Source organism: Megalobrama amblycephala, linkage group LG10 (assembly GCF_018812025.1).
Source record: "Megalobrama amblycephala isolate DHTTF-2021 linkage group LG10, ASM1881202v1, whole genome shotgun sequence".
Taxonomy (NCBI): Eukaryota; Metazoa; Chordata; class Actinopteri; order Cypriniformes; family Xenocyprididae; genus Megalobrama; species Megalobrama amblycephala.
The window spans coordinates 37497658-37517197 of record NC_063053.1 but is presented as its reverse complement, the minus strand read 5'-3'; the positions used below and the strand labels follow the sequence as shown (position 1 = coordinate 37517197).

The 19540-nt window shown below is 40.1% G+C and overlaps 1 protein-coding gene across 2 annotated transcripts; it reads left to right on the top strand.

Moving 5' to 3' along the window:
* ppp4r3b (protein phosphatase 4, regulatory subunit 3B) lies at positions 1 to 17906 on the top strand. 2 transcript variants are annotated; one of them, XM_048206015.1, is made up of 17 exons: positions 1 to 738; positions 814 to 869; positions 996 to 1094; positions 5092 to 5715; positions 9365 to 9442; positions 9525 to 9641; positions 9724 to 9840; positions 10919 to 11050; positions 11215 to 11337; positions 11430 to 11526; positions 11604 to 11645; positions 11733 to 11891; positions 12976 to 13145; positions 13221 to 13360; positions 13436 to 13572; positions 14973 to 15148; positions 17180 to 17906. In XM_048206015.1, exons 1-17 carry the CDS (start codon positions 597 to 599, stop codon positions 17285 to 17287), a joined length of 2517 nt encoding a protein of 838 aa, XP_048061972.1. In that variant the 5' UTR covers positions 1 to 596; the 3' UTR covers positions 17288 to 17906. The 2 variants fall into 2 exon arrangements, with proteins under 2 accessions (XP_048061972.1, XP_048061973.1); XM_048206016.1 differs by lacking the exon at positions 11215 to 11337 and having other exon boundaries at positions 2 to 738.
* Positions 17907 to 19540: the final 1634 nt, after the last annotated feature.

Below are 19540 nucleotides of genomic sequence, written 5' to 3'. Positions count from 1 at the left end.
GTTCGCTGAGTGACTGTGGTAACCATGGCGACTGCTGTACGGCTGCGCGTGAACGTGTCCTGACGCGGCTTCCGTAGCCCGTGTGCGGAAACCCCGCGCCATCAGATGAGCGACGATGAAGTGAAAGACACACAAGATGGCGACGATCGGCGGATAGATGAACGATCACGTAAACATTTAAACGATCCGACCCGTTTAATGCTCATTCCGAGTTATAACTGACACCCAGCACACATACACGAGACAGTAGACTGTTCCCGCGAGAGTTGAGGATCATGAGGCGGAAAGTCTGAGGTTTGACTCATTCTACAGGTAAATTGATTTCCGAGCTTAAGATGAACGGTAGGAGAGATTAAACCAAGTGGTTCGACGTTAATAAACCGTGATAAAATCCGTTTAGCGAGTCTTAGATACAGTCTTCGGGTGATTTCCAGAGGTTCGCGTGGGTTAGTGAGGTAAACTAGTAGGTTTAGTGCGGTAGGATGACTAGTACCGAGGGCAGACAGAACTAGTTCCCTGTGGTAACCCTGAGGTGAATATGCGTCAGGACTGCTAGTGTTGGTTAGGTGAGTTAGGTTTGGGTTAGTGTAGTCGAGATGAGTGACACCCGGCGGCGCGTGAAGCTGTACACGCTGAATGAGGACAGACAGTGGGAGGACAGAGGCACTGGACATGTGTCCTGCTCATATGAGGACACCGAGAAGGAGACATCACTCACGGTCACCGCCGAATCTGACGGTAAGACCGGCTCATCACTGACAGTGGAGCACGTGATCTCCCGCAGCTGATCTGATGTGTGTGTGTGTTCTGTAGGGTCACTGCTGCTGGAGTCCAAGATCAACACCAGCACTGCATATCAGAAACAGCAGGTACAGCATCTTCACTGATTCAGCTGTAAACATCTCTAAAAGATTCAGATCATCTGATAGTGTCAGGTCAGATTGATATTTCACAATACTGAGTGTCTTTGAACGTGGTGACGTTTGCCTCCTCAGGACACGCTCATCGTTTGGTCCGAAGCGGAGAACTATGACCTGGCTCTGAGTTTCCAAGAGAAAGTGGGCTGCGATGAAATCTGGGAGAAGATCTGTCAGGTTTGTTGGGTCTCTTCCTGACTGTGTGTCCATGACGCCTTCATTCTGTCTAAATACAGTGATCAGATTGATGTAGTGCTGGGCGGTATACCGGTTCATATGGTATACTGGTTTCAATTTCAAGACCGATATGAATTTTTCAGAAACCGCCATACAGGTGCGTAGCTGAAACCGCTGCTGTATCTATTCAATGGCCATGAAGCGCAATGTAGAGCGCTTAGAGAGCGGACTTCTAAATACATACCCCTCTTACACTTACAGAAACAACTTTATTACACAACAATAAATAACTCGCAAAACGAACTCTCTTTAATACTGCATATACCATGCAGAGCCAAATGATTCCCGCGATGCAGAAAACACAGATGAAATCACAGAATCCAGTCACAAATAGAACTTACTGTATGAAGCAGAACGTCACAGAATTTAGCAATGTTTGGATGAATAATTCAAAAGTCGGGCTGTACAATGAATCGGATATAAATACGGACTAGTGTTTGTCAGTATTAAAGTTAAAAATGACTGCTGTTGAAATCTGAAGTGTGTATGAAAGTCTACTACACGCACTGAAGCGTGACGCTCGCGATGATTTCAGTGTCTGCCGTCCCACTCGCTATACATGAACTTCATCTGCAGAGCTGCTTCTAGAGTCATTTTATGAACATTTCACCGTTTAATTTGATAAAACTATTGACAGTTTTCTCATCATATACACAGGAAGTCAAATGTCTTCACAATCCTGTCAAAATAAAAGTTCAGTATAACTTGAGATAACAGAAATATACTGTACAATCGAGTGTACTTCGAGTAATAGCCTAATAATAACACCGTATATTGAAACACAATCTTAAAGGTCTTCATTGATTTACAGAAATTGCATGGTAAAAATGTAGCATACTTGTTAATATTATTAATTTAATTTAATTAATTTGATTACATTCTAAACTAAATTGTTAGCTTTATGAGCTGATTTGATATTTTAATATAACCCTCAAAATGGATCTTTACAAAGTGTTCGTCATATGCAGCATGTCTAATCGCGTAAGTATAGTATTTATTTGGATGTTTACATTTGATTCTGAATGAGTTTGATAGTGCTCCGTGGCTAAAGCTAACATTACACACTGTTGGAGAGATTTATAAAGAATGAAGTTGTGTTTATGAATTATACAGACTGCAAGTGTTTAAAAATGAAAATAATGACGGCTCTCGTCTCTGTGAATACAGTAAGAAACGATGGTAACTTTAACCACATTTAACAGTACATTAGCAACATGCTAACGAAACATTTAGAAAGACAGTTTACAAATATCACTAAAAATATCATGATATCATGGATCATGTCAGTTATTATTGCTCCATCTGCCATTTTTCGCTATTGTTCTTGCTTGCTTACCTAGTCTGATGATTCAGCTGTGCACAGATCCAGACGTTAATACTGGCTGCCCTTGTGTAATGCCTTGAACATGAGCTGGCATATGCAAATATTGGGGGCGTACATATTAATGATCCCGACTGTTACGTCACAGTCGGTGATATGTTGAGATTCGCCTGTTCTTCTGAGGGCTTTTAAACAAATGAGATTTATAAAAGGAGGAAACAATGGAGTTTGAGACTCACTGTATGTCATTTCCATGTACTGAACTCTTGTTATTCAACTATGCCGAGGTAGATTAAATTTTTGATTCTAGGGCACCTTTAAAAAGACCAAGCTTCTGCACACATACACACTCAAACCTATAGACTAAACACGTAAATGAACAGCAAGAACGCATTAAAGGTATTCAGTTTTCAGTAGGAAAGGTGTCAATTTAAGCGGCCCCTAAAGTAATAATTAACAGTTTTTACAGCGGAAGTGATTCAATCAAAAACCAACTTTAGCTCTATATATATATATTTTTTTTTAGCACTGCTGTAAATCCAAAACAATCTGTCAATTATTTTTCCTATTGTCACTGTGAAGCTGCTTTGAAACAATATGTATTGTGAAAAGCGCTATATAAATGAAGATGACTTGACTTTTTGTTCTTTTAAAATATTCCACAACAGCGTGGTTCCTGCTGCAGACCAGTTTGCTTACCACACATCATCTTTCTGTTTTAAAGTGTTTGTGTCCTATTGAACGGATTTGAAAAGGTATAAACTGAATATGAAACTTAAATGGGATTTGGCCAATGCATTCTGATTATTCTTCTCTTATTGAAAAACATTGTTTGTTTGGATATCTGTATTTCTGCATGTTCACTGAGAGTAACTTATGCATGAGACAGAACAACAGCAACAACTAGAGACTGAGATAAATTTATTGTTCAAAAGCAGTCAGCCCTTTTTGGCACAAATGAAGTGCCATAATTTTTGAAAACAGCCTTCCATAAATGACAGAACAAGATGACAAGAACAAACAACATTAATATCAACATTATTAATTTATTTTAACAAGTAGGCAAGGACTATAGATGCAGGCAGATGTATAGGACAGATCCATCCACTGCTTTATGGCATAAATGAAACACCATAAAAACAACCTAACATAAACGACAAACATACAGGACTGGTCAAAAGTTTAGAAACGTTAAAGGTGCCCTAGAATTGAAAATTGAGTTTACCTCGGCATAGTTGAATAACAAGAGTTCAGTACATGGAAATGACATACAGTGAGTCTCAAACTCCATTGTTTCCTCCTTCTTATATAAATCTCATTTGTTTAAAAGCCCTCCGAAGAACAGGCGAATCTCAACATAACACAGACTGTGACGTAACAGTCGGGATCATTAATATGTACGCCCCCAATATTTGCATATGCCAGCCATGTTCAAGGCATTAGACAAGGGCAGCCAGTATTAACGTCTGGATCTGTGCACAGCTGAATCATCAGACTAGGTAAGCAAGCAAGAACAACAGCGAAAAATGGCAGATGGAGCGATAATAACTGACATGATCCATGATAACATGATATTTTTAGTGATATTTGTGAATTGTCTTTCTAAATGTTTCATTAGCATGTTGCTAATGTACTGTTAAATGTGGTTAAAGTTACCATCGTTTCTTACTGTATTCATGGAGACAAGAGCCGTTGCTATTTTCATTTTTAAACACTTGTATAATTCATAAACACAACTTCATTCTTTATAAATCTCTCCAACAGTGTGTAATGTTAGCTTTAGCCACGGAGCACTATCAAACTCATTCAGAATCAAATGTAAACATCCAAATAAATACTTTACTCACATGATCCGATGCATGCATGACGAACACTTTGTAAAACAAAGTGTAATTAATTCCTGTGATCAAAGCATCGTTACTCCAGTCTTCAGTGTCACATGATCCTTCAGAAATCATTCTGATATGATGATTTGATGCTCAAGAAACATTTATGATTATTATCAGTGTTGAAATCAGTTGTGCTGCTTCAGATTTCTGTGGAAACTGATTTTTTTTTCAGGATTCTTTGATGAATAGAATGTTCAAAAGAACAGCATTATTTAATGTGCTTTTGCTGAATTAAAGTATGAATTTCTTTTTTTTTATCTTAACCCAAACTTTTGAATGTCAGTGTATCATGATTTCCACAACAACAACAAAAAAAAGTTTTCAACATTTATAATATTAAGAAATTATATCAGAATGATTTCTGAAGGATCATGTGACACTGAAGACTGGAGTAATGATGCTGAAAATTCAGCTTTGATCACAGGAATAAATTACACTTTACTATATATTCACATAGAAAACAGCTGATTTACATTGTAATAAAAATACAGTAAATCAGTGAAATATTATCAAATAAATGCAGCCTTGGTGAGCAGAAGAGACTCTTTCAAAAACATTAAAAAACCTTAACGTTTCCAAACTTTTGAATGGTACTGTAAATATAAAACAATAATTTATCTTACAAAATATGCAAGGACTGCAGACACAGACAGATCCGTCCTTCCTGGCACACACGGAAGCTCGTATGGAAGGTCAGGTCTCTTGTTGACGTGTGTTTGGTGTTCAGGTGCAGGGCAAAGACCCGTCGGTGGAGATCACTCAGGACCCCATCGATGAATCGGAGGAGGAGCGTTTCGAGGAGATGCCGGAGACGGCTCATCTGGTGGAGCTGCCGCCCTGCGAGCCCGAGCGGCTGGAGGAGATCGCCGAGCTGGTGACGTCCGTGCTGTCCTCGCCCATCCGGCGGGAGAAGCTGGCGCTCGCCCTGGTGAGCACGGGATACATCCGGAAGCTGCTGCAGCTCTTCAGGACCTGCGAGGACTCGGAGCACCGCGAGGGCCTGCACCACCTGTACGAGATCGTGCGCGGCGTGCTCTTCCTCAACAAAGCCACGCTGTTCGAGGTCATGTTCTCCGACGACTGCATCATGGACGTGGTGGGCTGTCTGGAGTACGACCCGGCGCTCGTCCAGCCCAAGAGACACCGCGAGTTCCTCACCAAGACGGCCAAGTTCAAAGAGGTGATTCCCATCACGGACTCGGAGCTGCGGCAGAAGATCCACCAGACGTACCGCGTGCAGTACATCCAGGACATCATCCTGCCCACGCCGTCCGTCTTCGAGGAGAACTTCCTGTCCACGCTGTCCTCCTTCATCTTCTTCAATAAAGTGGAGATCGTCAGCATGCTGCAGGTGCGTGTGTGTTCATGTCTGTTGTTCTGGTGTGCTCCTTCATTTCTCCTCAGGTGTCGTCCGTTCGCTCGTTTGAGTGAAAATGTTGCTTGTTTTTGTGCTGTACGTGGATTTTTTTCAGAAGCAATGTTCTCAACATCAGCTCGTTGACAATAGAAATAATGACGCGAGCTGCGTTTAAGCATCGTAAGCCCAAACTATTGGCATCAGAAACGCAGGCGTGGTCAGATCGTGAAAGACAGACAAATGGGTCATTGAGAAATAAAGCTTAGAAAAGGTGTTTTTTAAAAATCTTTTCAAAACTGATGTACATGTTTTTGAGTCATGAACAGTGTGTTTAAACAAGTGTCAGTTGTTAAATAACAATTCAAAGTGTTTGAATTCTTGTGTGTGCATATATACTGTAGTTGTACCACCTGACATGGAAACTGACCCATACTTGAAATTAGCCGTTTTTACCAGCATTTGAGAGATCTACAAACCTTTCCACTTCCTCTGGATGATCATGTTTACTGTTGTTACCATGTCAGTTCATAATAAGAGCCGTGTTTGCAGTTGTGCCGCCCTGACATTTGAGAATATACACAATTCCTGGACAAAAGCTTTGTTTTAATTATCCCAACAGCTTTAAAACTGCTGATATTTGTATATATGAAAGGTTTCAAACCTAAAATGATGCCATAGTGTTTAGTTTTTATAATCAAGACAACATTTTAAATACTTTTCTCATCTGTTCATTTGACATTTTGAGTGTTTAATATAACAAAACATAAAATAATGTTTAAATGTACTAAAACTGAATTCAAACATGAATTTATCAAATTATTATAAAAGGAAATCCTGCACTAATATGCACATCATGTCATTGACTCAAATGCAAGTCATTAGTTCAAGCAAAAACCCCTGAAATGACACACACTTGTTGTGTTTCGCGTCGTGCTTCCGTTAATCTGGATTTCTGTTTGCTGCTTCACCAAACCCTGCCGTACACCTTCAGATCACGGGGTTGTTTGGTGACCCTGTGCATCCGTTCACTGAATATGACAGTGTGAGTAGGATATTTTTGTTCTTCATTTCTCCTTTTGTGGTCAGAGAAAGAAGGTCTTACAGCTTTAGGAGAACCTCGAGTGAGTAAATAATGACTTCATTCTGGGATGAACTTTCCAGGAGAACGTGGCTTTAATTTGCAACAAGGAAATGTGAAAACTGTCCGTTTGCAGTGGCTTTGGGTGTTTTGTTAACATTGCGGTTTGTTTCTCTGCGCTTCGGTGAGTCTTTGTGCGGTTGTGTTTGAGTCTCTCATTGTTCAGTAAACCGTCCCTGTAACTGAATTAGAGCTCACAAGTGTTTCTGTCATGCAGACATCAGTGTCACAGTGGACTAGGTCAAAAATACCCTTCAATCACGCCATCTTAATCACTGTGACAAATACTCTTAATTTATAGAAGTTTTTTAATGTGTCGTGAAGCAGCTCACATTGTGCTCCCGCTCAACACCAACACATGACTGCATTGTTTTTGTTTGAGATTTAATAAATCTTTCTCACAGTTTGTGTATATGTGAGATTGAAGGAGTGTTTGACTGTGAGAGTGTCCGTTTTTAATCATTTCTGAATGTAGTTATGCTTTGATCTGATCATGATCATGTGAGCCTGTTCACGGCCAGTGTAACACGCATCCGTCAGTGATGTCAGTTTGACTGTTAATCTGCAGTCTCTCGTCCATGTGATTGTAGTGCTGAACACGTGACACGGCCTGAGTGATCACGGAGTAAAGCATGAACAACATGTTTTCATGCTTTTAACGATGAAACGGAAGCAGTGACGGAGCGCTTCTTCCATGTTGTGTTGTAAAATGCAGGTTTCATCCTCTGGACAGAGGCGATCTGAATGTGAGCTTGAGCGTATTGTAAGAAAGAGCCGGACTGAATGATTGGATAAGATCAGCATACGTCCGTACCGTGTGTTAGCATGAGTTTTGGAGTGGCCTGACTGAAATGTACAAAAGAAGTAGAAGTTAACTGATGGCATTAGTCAAAGATCGGTTGACCGTCGACATCCCTGTTCAATATCAAATGTGTTTATTACAGTAAAATGAATATTTGAGTTGATTTGAATATGAGCCAGCGTACAGTACTCTTGTCATCATTAATTCAGTTAGCAGTGAGAGCGAGAGCTCAGATCGATGGAAGCGTACGGGTGGAACTGGGATCAGCTGATGAAGATGAAGTTTCACCTCTAAATAAACTGGTTTTTCACTCCCTGTCAAATTTATTTCCTTTTTTACTTGTTTCATTCTTTGATTTCAACACATCATTTTGGTCCTGTTCTGTGTGTAAAATGAGTGTTTTGGTCTTTATTTGGGAAAATCCAGTTCCCAGAGTCACTGTTTCTTATCAACTACTTTTTCTTTGTTCGTGGAAACATTAGAGAACAGAATTAAATAGAATTTGCTATATAAAATAAATCTTAAATTATACTATCAAGTATATCAAGTTTTTTTTCAAATTATTTTACTAAACATTTTGTTGATATTGTTTATAGTATAAATATTTATTAGAGTGATTGTTGTGCATGTTGTCTGTAAAGTAAATGATGTTGATATACTGTACATCAGTCACTCTGATCTTAGTCCAATTATTTATTTTTTAAATGGCGAGATTTCAGATTGAATGTTTTCACTCAGTTGAAATGTATAGATTGATTGAGGTTCAGATAAAGTACAGATGAATAAGAGCTTAGGCATGTGACGGTATCAAATTTTCATGTTGCGATTAATTGCTTAAGCTTTTTTCACGGTAGACGGTATAATCACGATATTGAAATAAGTTGCAATGAAAAAAGTGTCATAGTATAACAGGTTTAAGAACTCTTTTTGTAATAACAATAATTCTGAATGTTTAAATACAATAATACAATACACAAAAAATATATAAAGTAAAGTTTTCAAACAGATTACAGTGCAAAATAATTAGACTATAAAGAACAACAGGAAACACTTTACAATAAGGTCTCATTATTTAATGCATTAACTAAGATTGAGCAACAGCTACATTTGTTACAGAAAGTATCTTTTTTTTTTGTTAATGTGAGTTAAGAAACACAACTGATCATTGTTAGTTTGATCTCAGGTCCATTAAATAAGTTCTTTTGATTTTAGTAATGTTATTAAACAGTAACTAAGAAATAAAAATTAAGAATAATTAATGGTTTATAAGTATTTTTCATTGTCAGTTTGGTAATAATGAATTAACATGTTAATGAAGCCGTATGTCTCAAAGTGTTACTGAACAATAACAAATAATCAGAACATTTCTAATCATTAGGGCATGTTGTAGTCCAGATTAAAATATAAAAATGTTTAAGTTTGAAAATAAATAGACTATTAAGTCTTTAAATATGAAGTATTTGGTGCTGAGATGAACAACATTGAGATTACAAAAAAATGAATCGCTGTTTGAGGCATTTTAAAAACTTCAGTTGCTTTTTTTGCGGGGTTTCCGGGGTAACCGCTGCATTTCTGCTGTTCCATCAGCGCCCTCTGCTGTCAGAGAGTGAACGTGCACTTTCATTCAGTGCGTCTCCTTCACTCGTTCTGTCATGTGCTGCTCATATCATGATCCTCTGTTCTCCTGCTGTGGTGTTTTTCAGGAGGATGAGAAGTTCCTCACGGAGGTGTTCGCTCAGCTGACGGATGAAGCCACGGAGGACGACAAGAGGAGAGAGCTGGTACTGCACTCACCCGCACCGCGCACACATTCAGCCATCGCACACGGCAGCCTTTCACGCCTGTCGCCTCTTACATCCGCAGGTCAACTTCTTCAAGGAGTTTTGTGCTTTCTCACAAACACTGCAGCCGCAGAACAGAGACGCTTTCTTCAAAACGCTGGCAAATCTGGGGATTTTACCTGCCTTGGAAATAGTGATGGTGAGTGTGCAGGAAGCTGTCCGTTTACAGTGAACGTCCTGAAGTGTCTGTCGTGGTCATGGATGTGAGTGTTTTTTTGAAGGGCATGGATGACGTCCAGGTGAAGGCCGCCGCCACGGACATCTTCTCTTACCTGGTGGAGTTCAGTCCGTCCATGGTGCGAGAGTTCGTCATGCAGGAGCCGCAGCAGGCCGATGACGTGAGTACCAGCTTCGTGAGTTTATTATCAACAGTAGACTGTAAACCTGAGCAGAAGACAGGAGACGTGAAGAGTGTCAGAGGAGAAGTGTGGATGTTTGAATGCTAATAACTCTAATTACAGGATACAGCCGTATCTACAGGATTCATGAGCCGCAGGCGTTTCGTGTAGCTCAGCACAGGCTCGTTCTCTAAATCTGCGTCTATAGTGTCTGTGGCGGATCGGTTGGTGTTTAAGGCTTTAGTGGCGCTCAGTTTTTATAAAGATTTCACCGTTCGGTTCTGATTCACGAGCTCAAGATTCAGGACTTCATTCAATTGGATATCGGTTCGTTTGGAAATTACTTCAGGTAAACGTCCCAAAAATGAAAACTGACATTTACACATTATCTTTTGTTCATCTTAAACAAAAAATGAAGATCTTTTTAATATTCAATCATCATTTTGTCCGTCTATTAAGAGACCGCGCAAACAAAAATGTCACACATTAAAAAGAGATTGTCAACGTAATCACATGAATGGATCTTCTGAAGAGACGTGATCGCTTTATATGATGAACAGATGTGTTTTGGCTACTGAAGTATGGAAACAGAAACTGCTTTTGATCAGTGTTTATGTGTGAATATTAATTGCAGTCGAGAAACTGCTCTGGAGACTCACTTCATACACTAACATTTGAGGTCCAAACTCTACTATTATCTTGTTTTCTGATATAATAATCAACATTTAAAGTTGTATACAAAAATGTATTTGCACGTAAGGCAATTTTTATATCAATTTACTAATTACATTCATCCGTTTCAGTCACATGACTCTTATTATGCCGGGAAGTAATAATCATTAATACAAAAATACGTTGCTGAAATATAATCATTTAAACGGTGGCTCTTTATTCAGACATACGCTAAATAAGACATGACTAACAGTGCGTGATACGAAAAGCGTTGAGTGAAGTTTTGTTCACGCATCAGCTGGGAACGGCACAGACTAAAAGATGGATCTTGGGATTTAAGAATCCATATGGAGGTTGTTGAAATGAAGTGATGGTGTAACAGTGCTGACGGCTGCTGTGTGTTCAGGACGTGCTGCTGATTAACGTGGTGATCAAGCAGATGATCTGTGACTCGGACCCTGAGCTGGGCGGCGCGGTGCAGCTGATGGGGCTGCTGCGGACCCTCATCGACCCCGAGAACATGCTCGCTCCGGCCAGCGTGAGTACTGTGTGCTGACGACACGGGTGACTTACAGTCTGAGCTGGGAAATCTTGACGCACATTCACATATGCCACGGCACTGTTGAAAGCTTGATTCTGATTGGCTGACAAACGTTCTGAGGGTTGATTATTTGCTGTTTATCATCATGTTTTTATTCATAGTTTAATGCCAAGAACATACATGACTGGAAACGAGTGCAGTTAGGCTCTCAGGACAGTTCTTACAGCAGATCATATCAGGAATATGAGAAAACAAACACTTCAACACTCAGCGTTATGTTTTATGTAAGCACAAAAACATCATGACTGAGACTCCAGAAACCAGTGAAGATGACAAACATCCTCACTGATTTCTGTGTGTGTGTGTGTTTGGACAGAAAGCGGAGAAGAGCGAGTTCCTGAGTTTCTTCTACAAGTACTGTATGCATGTGCTGACCGCTCCGCTGCTGGCCAACACCGCCGAGGAGGACCAAGGTGAGACACTGACCACTGAACTACAGGAACTGAGCCGCATGTCTTTCCTCTCATATCAACATGTCTGTTTTCCACAGATCTGAGCGAGGGATCGGCTAGAGTCAACCCCGTGTGTCCAGGTACACGTCCGCTCTCGCCTGACCTCACACATCTCGCGTCGCACGCGTGTGCTCTGCTGAACGTGTCCGTCTGTCTGTCTGTCTCAGATAACTTCCAGACGGCGCAGCTGCTGGCTCTGATCCTGGAGCTGCTGACGTTCTGCGTGGAGCACCACACGTACCACATCAAGAACTACATCATGACTAAAGACCTGCTGAGGAGAGTGCTGACGCTCATGAACTCCAAACACACCTTCCTGGCGCTGTGTGAGTATCGCTCGCTTTCTAGACGTCGATAACTGATCGTGACGCAATTAGAAATTCAGCAATGACTCTAAACAAGCGTGTGCTGAAGAGGCCTTGTTTTTGTGCAGGTGCCCTAGAACTTTTTTTTACAAGATGTAATATAAGTCTAAGGTGTCCCCTGAATGTGTCTGTGAAGTTTCAGCTCAAAATACCCCATAGATTTTTTTTTAATTCATTTTTTTAACTGCCTATTTTGGGGCATCATTATAAATGAGCCGATTCAGGGTGTGTGGCCCTTTAAATCTCGCGCTCTCCGCCCCAAGAGCTTGCGCTTGCCTTAAACAACATAAACAAAGTTCACACAGCTAATATAACCCTCAAAATGGATCTTTACAAAGTGTTCGTCATGCAGCATGTCTAATCGCGTAAGTATTTGGATGTTTACATTTGATTCTGAATGAGTTTGATGGTGCTCCGTGGCTAAAGCTAACATTACACACTGTTGGAGAGATTTATAAAGAATGAAGTTGTGTTTATGAATTATACAGACTGCAAGTGTTTAAAAAAATGAAAATAGCGACGGCTCTTGTCTCTGTGAATACAGTAATAAACGATAGTAACTTTAACCACATTTAACAGTACATTAGCAACATGCTAACGAAACTTTTAGAAAGACAATTTACAAATATCACTAAAAATATCATGATATCATGGATCATGTCAGTTATTATTGCTCCATCTGCCATTTTTCGCTATTGTTCTTGCTTGCTTACCTAGTCTGATGATTCAGCTGTGCACAGATCCAGACGTTAATACTGGCTGCCCTTGTCTAATGCCTTGAACATGGGCGGGCATATGCAAATATTGGGGGCGTACATATTAATGATCCCGACTGTTACGTAACAGTCAGTGTTATGTTGAGATTCGCCTGTTCTTCTGAGGTCTTTTAAACAAATGAGATTTACATAAGAAGGAGGAAACAATGGAGTTTGAGACTCACTGTATGTCATTTCCATGTACTGAACTCTTGTTATTCAACTATGCCGAGATAAATTCAATTTTCGATTCTGTGGCACCTTTAAGAGGATCTATATATTTTGTGCAGGTGCCCTGCGCTTCATGAGGAGGATCATTGGACTGAAGGACGAGTATTACAACCGCTACATCGTGAAAGGAAACCTGTTTGAGCCGGTCATCAACGCCCTGCTGGACAACGGCACCAGATACAACCTGCTGAACTCAGCCATCATCGAGCTCTTCGAGTTCATCAAAGTGGTAAGAGCCGCTGTCTGAGAGCAGGCCGCGCTCCTGCGATCCGCTTGCGTCTGACCGCTGTGCTCTCCTTCTCAGGAGGACATCCGGTCTCTCATCGCACACATCGTGGATAACTTCTACAAGGCGCTGGAGTCCATCGAGTACGTGCAGACGTTCAAGGGTCTGAAGGGCCGCTACGAGCAGGAGAAAGAGCGGCAGAGCCGAGGACTCAGCAGGTGCCCGAACACGCGTTCATTCTGAGCGAACGACTGCCCTGATCGTGTGCTAACAGGGGAATGATCCTCTTACAGGTACCGCAGGGACGCGCGCTCGTTCGAGGAGGACGAAGACATGTGGCTGAATGATGACGAGGAAGAGGAGGATGTCTCTGACACTGGCTTCGAGAAGAGCAAGAGCGACTACGGGAAGTTCATGGAGAGCGAGAAAGGTATTTGTGCTCGTATAATCAGGGAAATGTAATCCGAGTCTGGATACACATGGAAAAAAAGAATGCGTGTGATCTGCACTGCGCCAGAGAAAATAAAATACTCTGATGACAGTACTACATATTGATTATAATGCTGTATGAACAATTTATGTTAAATTTGGAAATTTGAGACTGGAAAAGTATGGAATTTTGACATGGAAAATGTTTAGGAATCTTGATATAATCCACTGAAGCAGTTGATTTTGACATTTAAAACACTGGAGCCATCAGGGCTCTACAGTGCGCCTGTTTCACTCGCATTTGCTCCTGAAAAAATATTTAGGCGCACTGGTGCGAGTGACCCGATCAATTCAAATGAATAGATCTACAATCGGAATAAGAAGCACAACTCTTAAACTGAACAACAGTTATGTTTTGTACTGCAATTGGCTGTCAAATTCAAAGTCTTTGCTTCAGTCAGCACAGCAGAGCAAGTGCAAAAGACGTGCGCTCCAGACTACACTTCAGAGATTGTTTACAAGGTGCAACTGATGTGACGCTCACTTACATGTACCCGACCGTGTCATGCTGCTGTTTCCTTGCAGCCAAATTAATTGTAAATACTACATTTGGATTATCATAATGAATGTCGGAAATTAATGGAGGTGGAGGCCTCCAAAAATGGATTAATGAAAACACACGCACCGTTTTGAATGCCCGTGCGCTTATTACTTTCACTTTTGAAGTAGAGGAATTCAGAGGCGGCAATTGCTTGAACGGTGGATGGGTTCATAATTACTCTTAATGAGAAACACAACAACAAAACAGTGCAGTGATTCCTGAATGAATCTGCGTTTCGAACGACTGAATGAATGACTCGCACATTAAGATTTACCGCCACCTACTGCCTGTTTTATTTTCATATTTATACATTACATAGACTTTTACTTAAATGAATCTTTAAAAGTTTAATATTTTTTTTTACATATTTCTAAATTCAAGAAATTATTTTTTAAAAACATTCATACAACATTGTGAGCTTCATTAAGCAGTCTATGTAAATGTGTCTAATAACACCACTTCAGATGGAGCTTCTGTGCCACTTCTGCAGTGCCAAGATGGACTTTCTGATGATTTCATTTGATTGGTAACAGTCCGATTGGGTCTTATTGTTGCAAATGGATTTATTGTTTAACATTTAAAAACAAATTTTATATATTTATTTAAGAAATTGATTAAATATGATGCATACATTTAATAAGATTAGAAAAATTGCTCTTACAGTGGTACAAATGCCCCAGGAAATTAATTCAAAGGGGCAAATATGGGCCTGTAATAATGTCTGTTATTGATCAGAAAGTGCTCCTAAATAAATCTGTGTGGTGTCTTCCTCACGCACGTGTCTTTCCTCTTCGATTCAGCTAAAGAGAGTCAAGACAAAGAGAACCAGCCCAAGCGCACGACGACAGGCAGCTTTAAGTTCACCTTCTCTCATTCGGCAGCGGCGGCCAACGCAAGCAACGGCTCCAAACCTCCACCCTCATCTTCCTCCAGCAGCTCCAAACCTGCAGCGCCTCCTTCTGGCCAGACGGCACGGGTGCGTCTGCTCATCTCCACAGACTCGCACCGCTAGAGATCATCTTCTGTTTTCCAGCACAAATATCTAAACATTCCTAAATCAAGATACATTTACTGGAGGAGCAAAATGACGGTCTTATTTACTGAAAAACTGATCAAAGCTTCAAACAAGAACAAATATCTGCCAGTGCTCAGAAAAATGACTGTTTTCCCTTTGGATTAAGTTTATTTTTCTGACCCCACTGGCAGATATTTGTTCGTTTTTTCAAGTTATACAGAAAGAACAAAAATATACAGAACTAAACTCCCCAAACACCAGACATAAACATAAAGATACTATACATGATCAGTTCTCCATAAAGCTAATTATAACAATAATAAATAAAAAACGTGAAGTATGAATAATATTCTTTCTTTTACAATGTCATATTATCTGCTTTCATTCCCTCAACAAAATTTAAAAAAGGTTGCCAGATATTATAAAATGCCCCAGTAGACCCTCTGACTGTATACCTAATTTTCTCCAGCTTAAGATGCTACATAACTTCCCTTATCCATTGACTAAATGTAGGTGGAAAAGGGTCTTTCCATCTCATCAGTATCAGTCCTCTAGCCACAAGAGAGAACAGAAGGCAGATATTTGTTCTTGTTTTAAGCACAAACTCACTTCGTTTTGATAATTTTTTAGTAAACGAGATATCTTCAGTCATTTTGTTTCTCCAGTAAATGTATCTTGATTTAAGAATGTTTAGATATTTGTGCTGGAAAACAAGACAGAGACACTGAGGAAGAACATGTTTGTTTGTTTTGTTTTTCCTTCATTGCATCAGGGCCGCAACCATGTCTACTTCATTTGTACACTTCAGGCAGCTCCATATACCACAATGCAACACGATTGTGACGTTACTGCATATCGTGTTTTTTTTTTTTTTTTTTTTTTTAATATCTAAAACAGAATGCTGCATTAAACAGTTTCATAAGGGAAAAAAAATGTAAATCATAAATCAACTCCACAGCAGTTTCCAAGTGATCAAGGGCTTAGGATGTTCCAGTTCAGCCCATTGCACGGGTTCCTCCAGTAGAGGGCACTCATGCAACGTAATAAATGACGTACATCCGAGTCAACGAGACTGAGGGAAGTTATAAAAACTGGAACGCATCCTAGAAATGCGTGTAATCTCTCAACCAGTGTTTCAACCACGGAAAGACATCGATAAAACAGTATATAATATCTCACGCAGCGTTACATTTACCTCAGGTCAGTCATTCAGTGTCCACAGCATGTTAGTTCACTAGAGAAATAAACATTTCACTAAATATACGCACTATATCAGCTTATATATTCATTATATTTACTTTACCTGTTAGTAATGTCTTAATTATTTAATGTTTAAATAAATGTATCATGAAAACAAGTTATGACAGTAACTGTGTAAATAATTGTATTTCAAAAATGAATTGGAGTAGATAAAAATAATTTTAGATTTAGATTCAGAAGTTAATTCAAAACCTGCCTTATGTGCAATTTACATGTTTTTTTTTTTGTTTTTTGCATGTTGATTATTATATCTAAAAATAAATAGCAACTGAATGTGATAGTTTAGGCTGTGTTGTTAATTGTAACCTTTAATATTATAGTAATGTGCAAGAAAGAGCTCCTGAATATAGTTTACAGCATTAGCTGAGATAGACTGTTACATTTGTGTGTGTTACACCCCTATAAATCACATGAATCATGTAAATAATAGCAAATTTTCAATTCAAAACGGTGACATTTCATAAAGTTGAGTATGCATCACTGGAAATTACATGTCTATTATAAAACAGCCGTCAGATATTAATGTTTAGCTACTTGAGTGTCTTTCACCATTAAAACTAAAGTGTCGCGTTGGATTCGCAGTCGCTTTCTATGAACCTCAATCCCCTCCTTTGATTTGATTAGCTGTCTCGTGTTGACATCGACGAGAGGTTTGTTGATTTGTCATTATTGAGTGACTGTGTTCCTCTCAGTGATGGTGACGGCTCTGTTTCTGACGCTTGTGTTCTTCAGACTGGACTGGTGGGTCTGGTGGATTATCCAGATGACGAAGATGAGGAGGAGGAGGAGGACGACGACGAGGAGCAGTCGCCACGCAAGCGGCCTCGTCTGGGCTCATAAAGCCGTCTGCGGTCACGTGTCCGCTGTGCCCGGCCTCTATCTCCACCCCACCTGATCCAGAGGAGCGCAGGGAGCCAATCGCAGCAGCAGCAGCAGTCGTGCAGCAGGGGCTGATGGGAGAGGCTAGCAGGACTAGCCGCACTGATGAACGCTGGATTGGCTCAAACTCTGGGACTGAAGAGCTGCTGTAACGTGGCTCGAGTTCAGCAGGCTACTTCCTTTTTAATTAATTCTTCTGGACGTTTGTGTTTTTTAATGATTGACAGGAGATCTCGCCGGTGCCGTGTTTAGCGCGCAGGTGAGGCCGTTATTAACCTTTATAATCGGATGTCTGTGATTCAGGCTAGGATTTGCAATGTTGGTTTTTAAAACATTAAATTGCAGTACGAGGAGTGTTTGGTGTGTGTGAGGCTGATCTCAGATCAGCTCTGTCCAGAGAATACGGCGCTGTTCCTCTATGACTTTCACAACCTTAGACTCAATATTATTATTATTAGCTGTTTTTGTTTTTCCCCTAATTTTTGTACAATTTCCTACTAGCACCATCTCCGTTAAAGAGCATTTGTATAAATTTGATATTTTTTACAATTTTCAGATTAAATTTGGTCCTGCAATTAAACGAGGCTGTTTGTTGTTTTGTGTTTGAGTGAATGGACACGGAGGGTCAGGTCACATGTTCTGTCGTCTGTGGAGCACGCACTGTATTTGGTTTGAAACTCACTGTGCGTTCATTAAAACAGTACAGTATGAATGAAACTGGGACGTACCCATCTGCCATGTTGTCATTGTCATGTGACCTATCCTCTCCAGTGGACTCGAGGGATAGTAAAGTGTTCACTTCAGAGTCTCTCCAGAAATAGCAAGTCCTACTTTTCACCTACTGTGAATCCAGACACGCTTCTCGGCTCACATACTGTTTTTCTCCTACTATATTAGTAGGCATATTCGAACACGGGGTATCTGTATTACATCTTGTCAAAAGATATCTGGTTGTCTGGTGTGCAAACCTGTCAGCAAAGTCTTGTCTGGTTCCTCAAGACTCCATTAACAGCCTGAGAGTGTGACTGTAAAGCCAGAGAAGAGCAGAAGCAGGAGATGAAGTGATGATGATGGAAGAACAGAGCTTATTGAATACTCTTAGTTGCGTGTTTCAAAGTTCAGACTTCATCTAGATGTCACACTACTCAATGTTGTTATAAATAGTGTTGTTATCCCAAGGGAAAACAGTGGAAAATTCCTGCTTCACAACATCGTCTGTGACGATAACAAGCTTGAAATGGAGACTTCTCTGATCTCCTACCATCCCTTCAGACCACACGATCATAAGATTTAAACAGTAGAAAAATAAGTAATATAAAAACATAAAATTACATAATAAAAAATATTAAACGATAAAATGAATTAATGATGAAAATAAGAATAAATGATAAATCAAATGACTACATAAATGACTAATGATTATGAAATTAAATATAAAAACAATAAAGAAAATAAACCCAATGTTTGGCTGCTTTCTTAAAGTACAACAGGTTGTTATTGAAACCCTTAGTGTGTTAACAGTGTGTACTGCACTGAATTGAAATGTTTGTAACGTGCCACTTACAGGCAGATTGTGTAACCTAGTATGCTTTTCTTTTTCATTACTTTTTTGCAAAAGAAGAGTTGCCTGAATTGAATTATTTGTGGTCAGTTTTGTGCGTCAGAAGTGCGTCCCTCAGTTAGCTATTCTCTAAAACACTGAGTTCCAGCGAACACCCAACTGCACTAGTCAAACTGTGACTTTTAAGTGCCCCTTTTGTACTGTTTTAAAGTCTAGAACAGGTTCACATTCATCCAAGGACAAAAAACACTTTAATGTTCTCATAATATCCACTGCAGCATCAGCTCTTTTCTCTCAGTGTCTGAAACGCTTCCATCAAGGATTCTGTCTCTCTAAACCCCGCCTCTCTGAGAGCTGCTCTGCTCTGATTGGTCATAACCAAATGCTCATTATCATATCTGAATCTCAGCTCTTGATTCACAGTGATACGAACCGTAACGACGGCACTGGTTTTACTGTATCAATCTCAGCAGAAAACAGCGTCTTCTCGACATGAACAACACGAACCAAACTCTTCCAGTGTCAGACACAACTACAGTGATTGAGGGCGGGGCAAAGAGACGCTGTCCAGCCAATGAAGACCAGAGACTGGCATTATGCAAATCTGATTAAATTAGACCAAATGAAAGATTGATTCGCAGTGTCTAGTTCTG

Coding starts and splice junctions, on each gene's coding strand:
- ppp4r3b (XM_048206015.1), top strand. CDS start 597: ATGAGTGACACCCGGCGGCGCGTGAAGCTGTACACGCTGAATGAGGAC. Junction 11,646..11,732: donor AGTCAACCCCGTGTGTCCAG/GTACACGTCCGC, acceptor TGTCTGTCTCAG/ATAACTTCCAGACGGCGCAG. Junction 15,149..17,179: donor CTTCTGGCCAGACGGCACGG/GTGCGTCTGCTC, acceptor TGTGTTCTTCAG/ACTGGACTGGTGGGTCTGGT.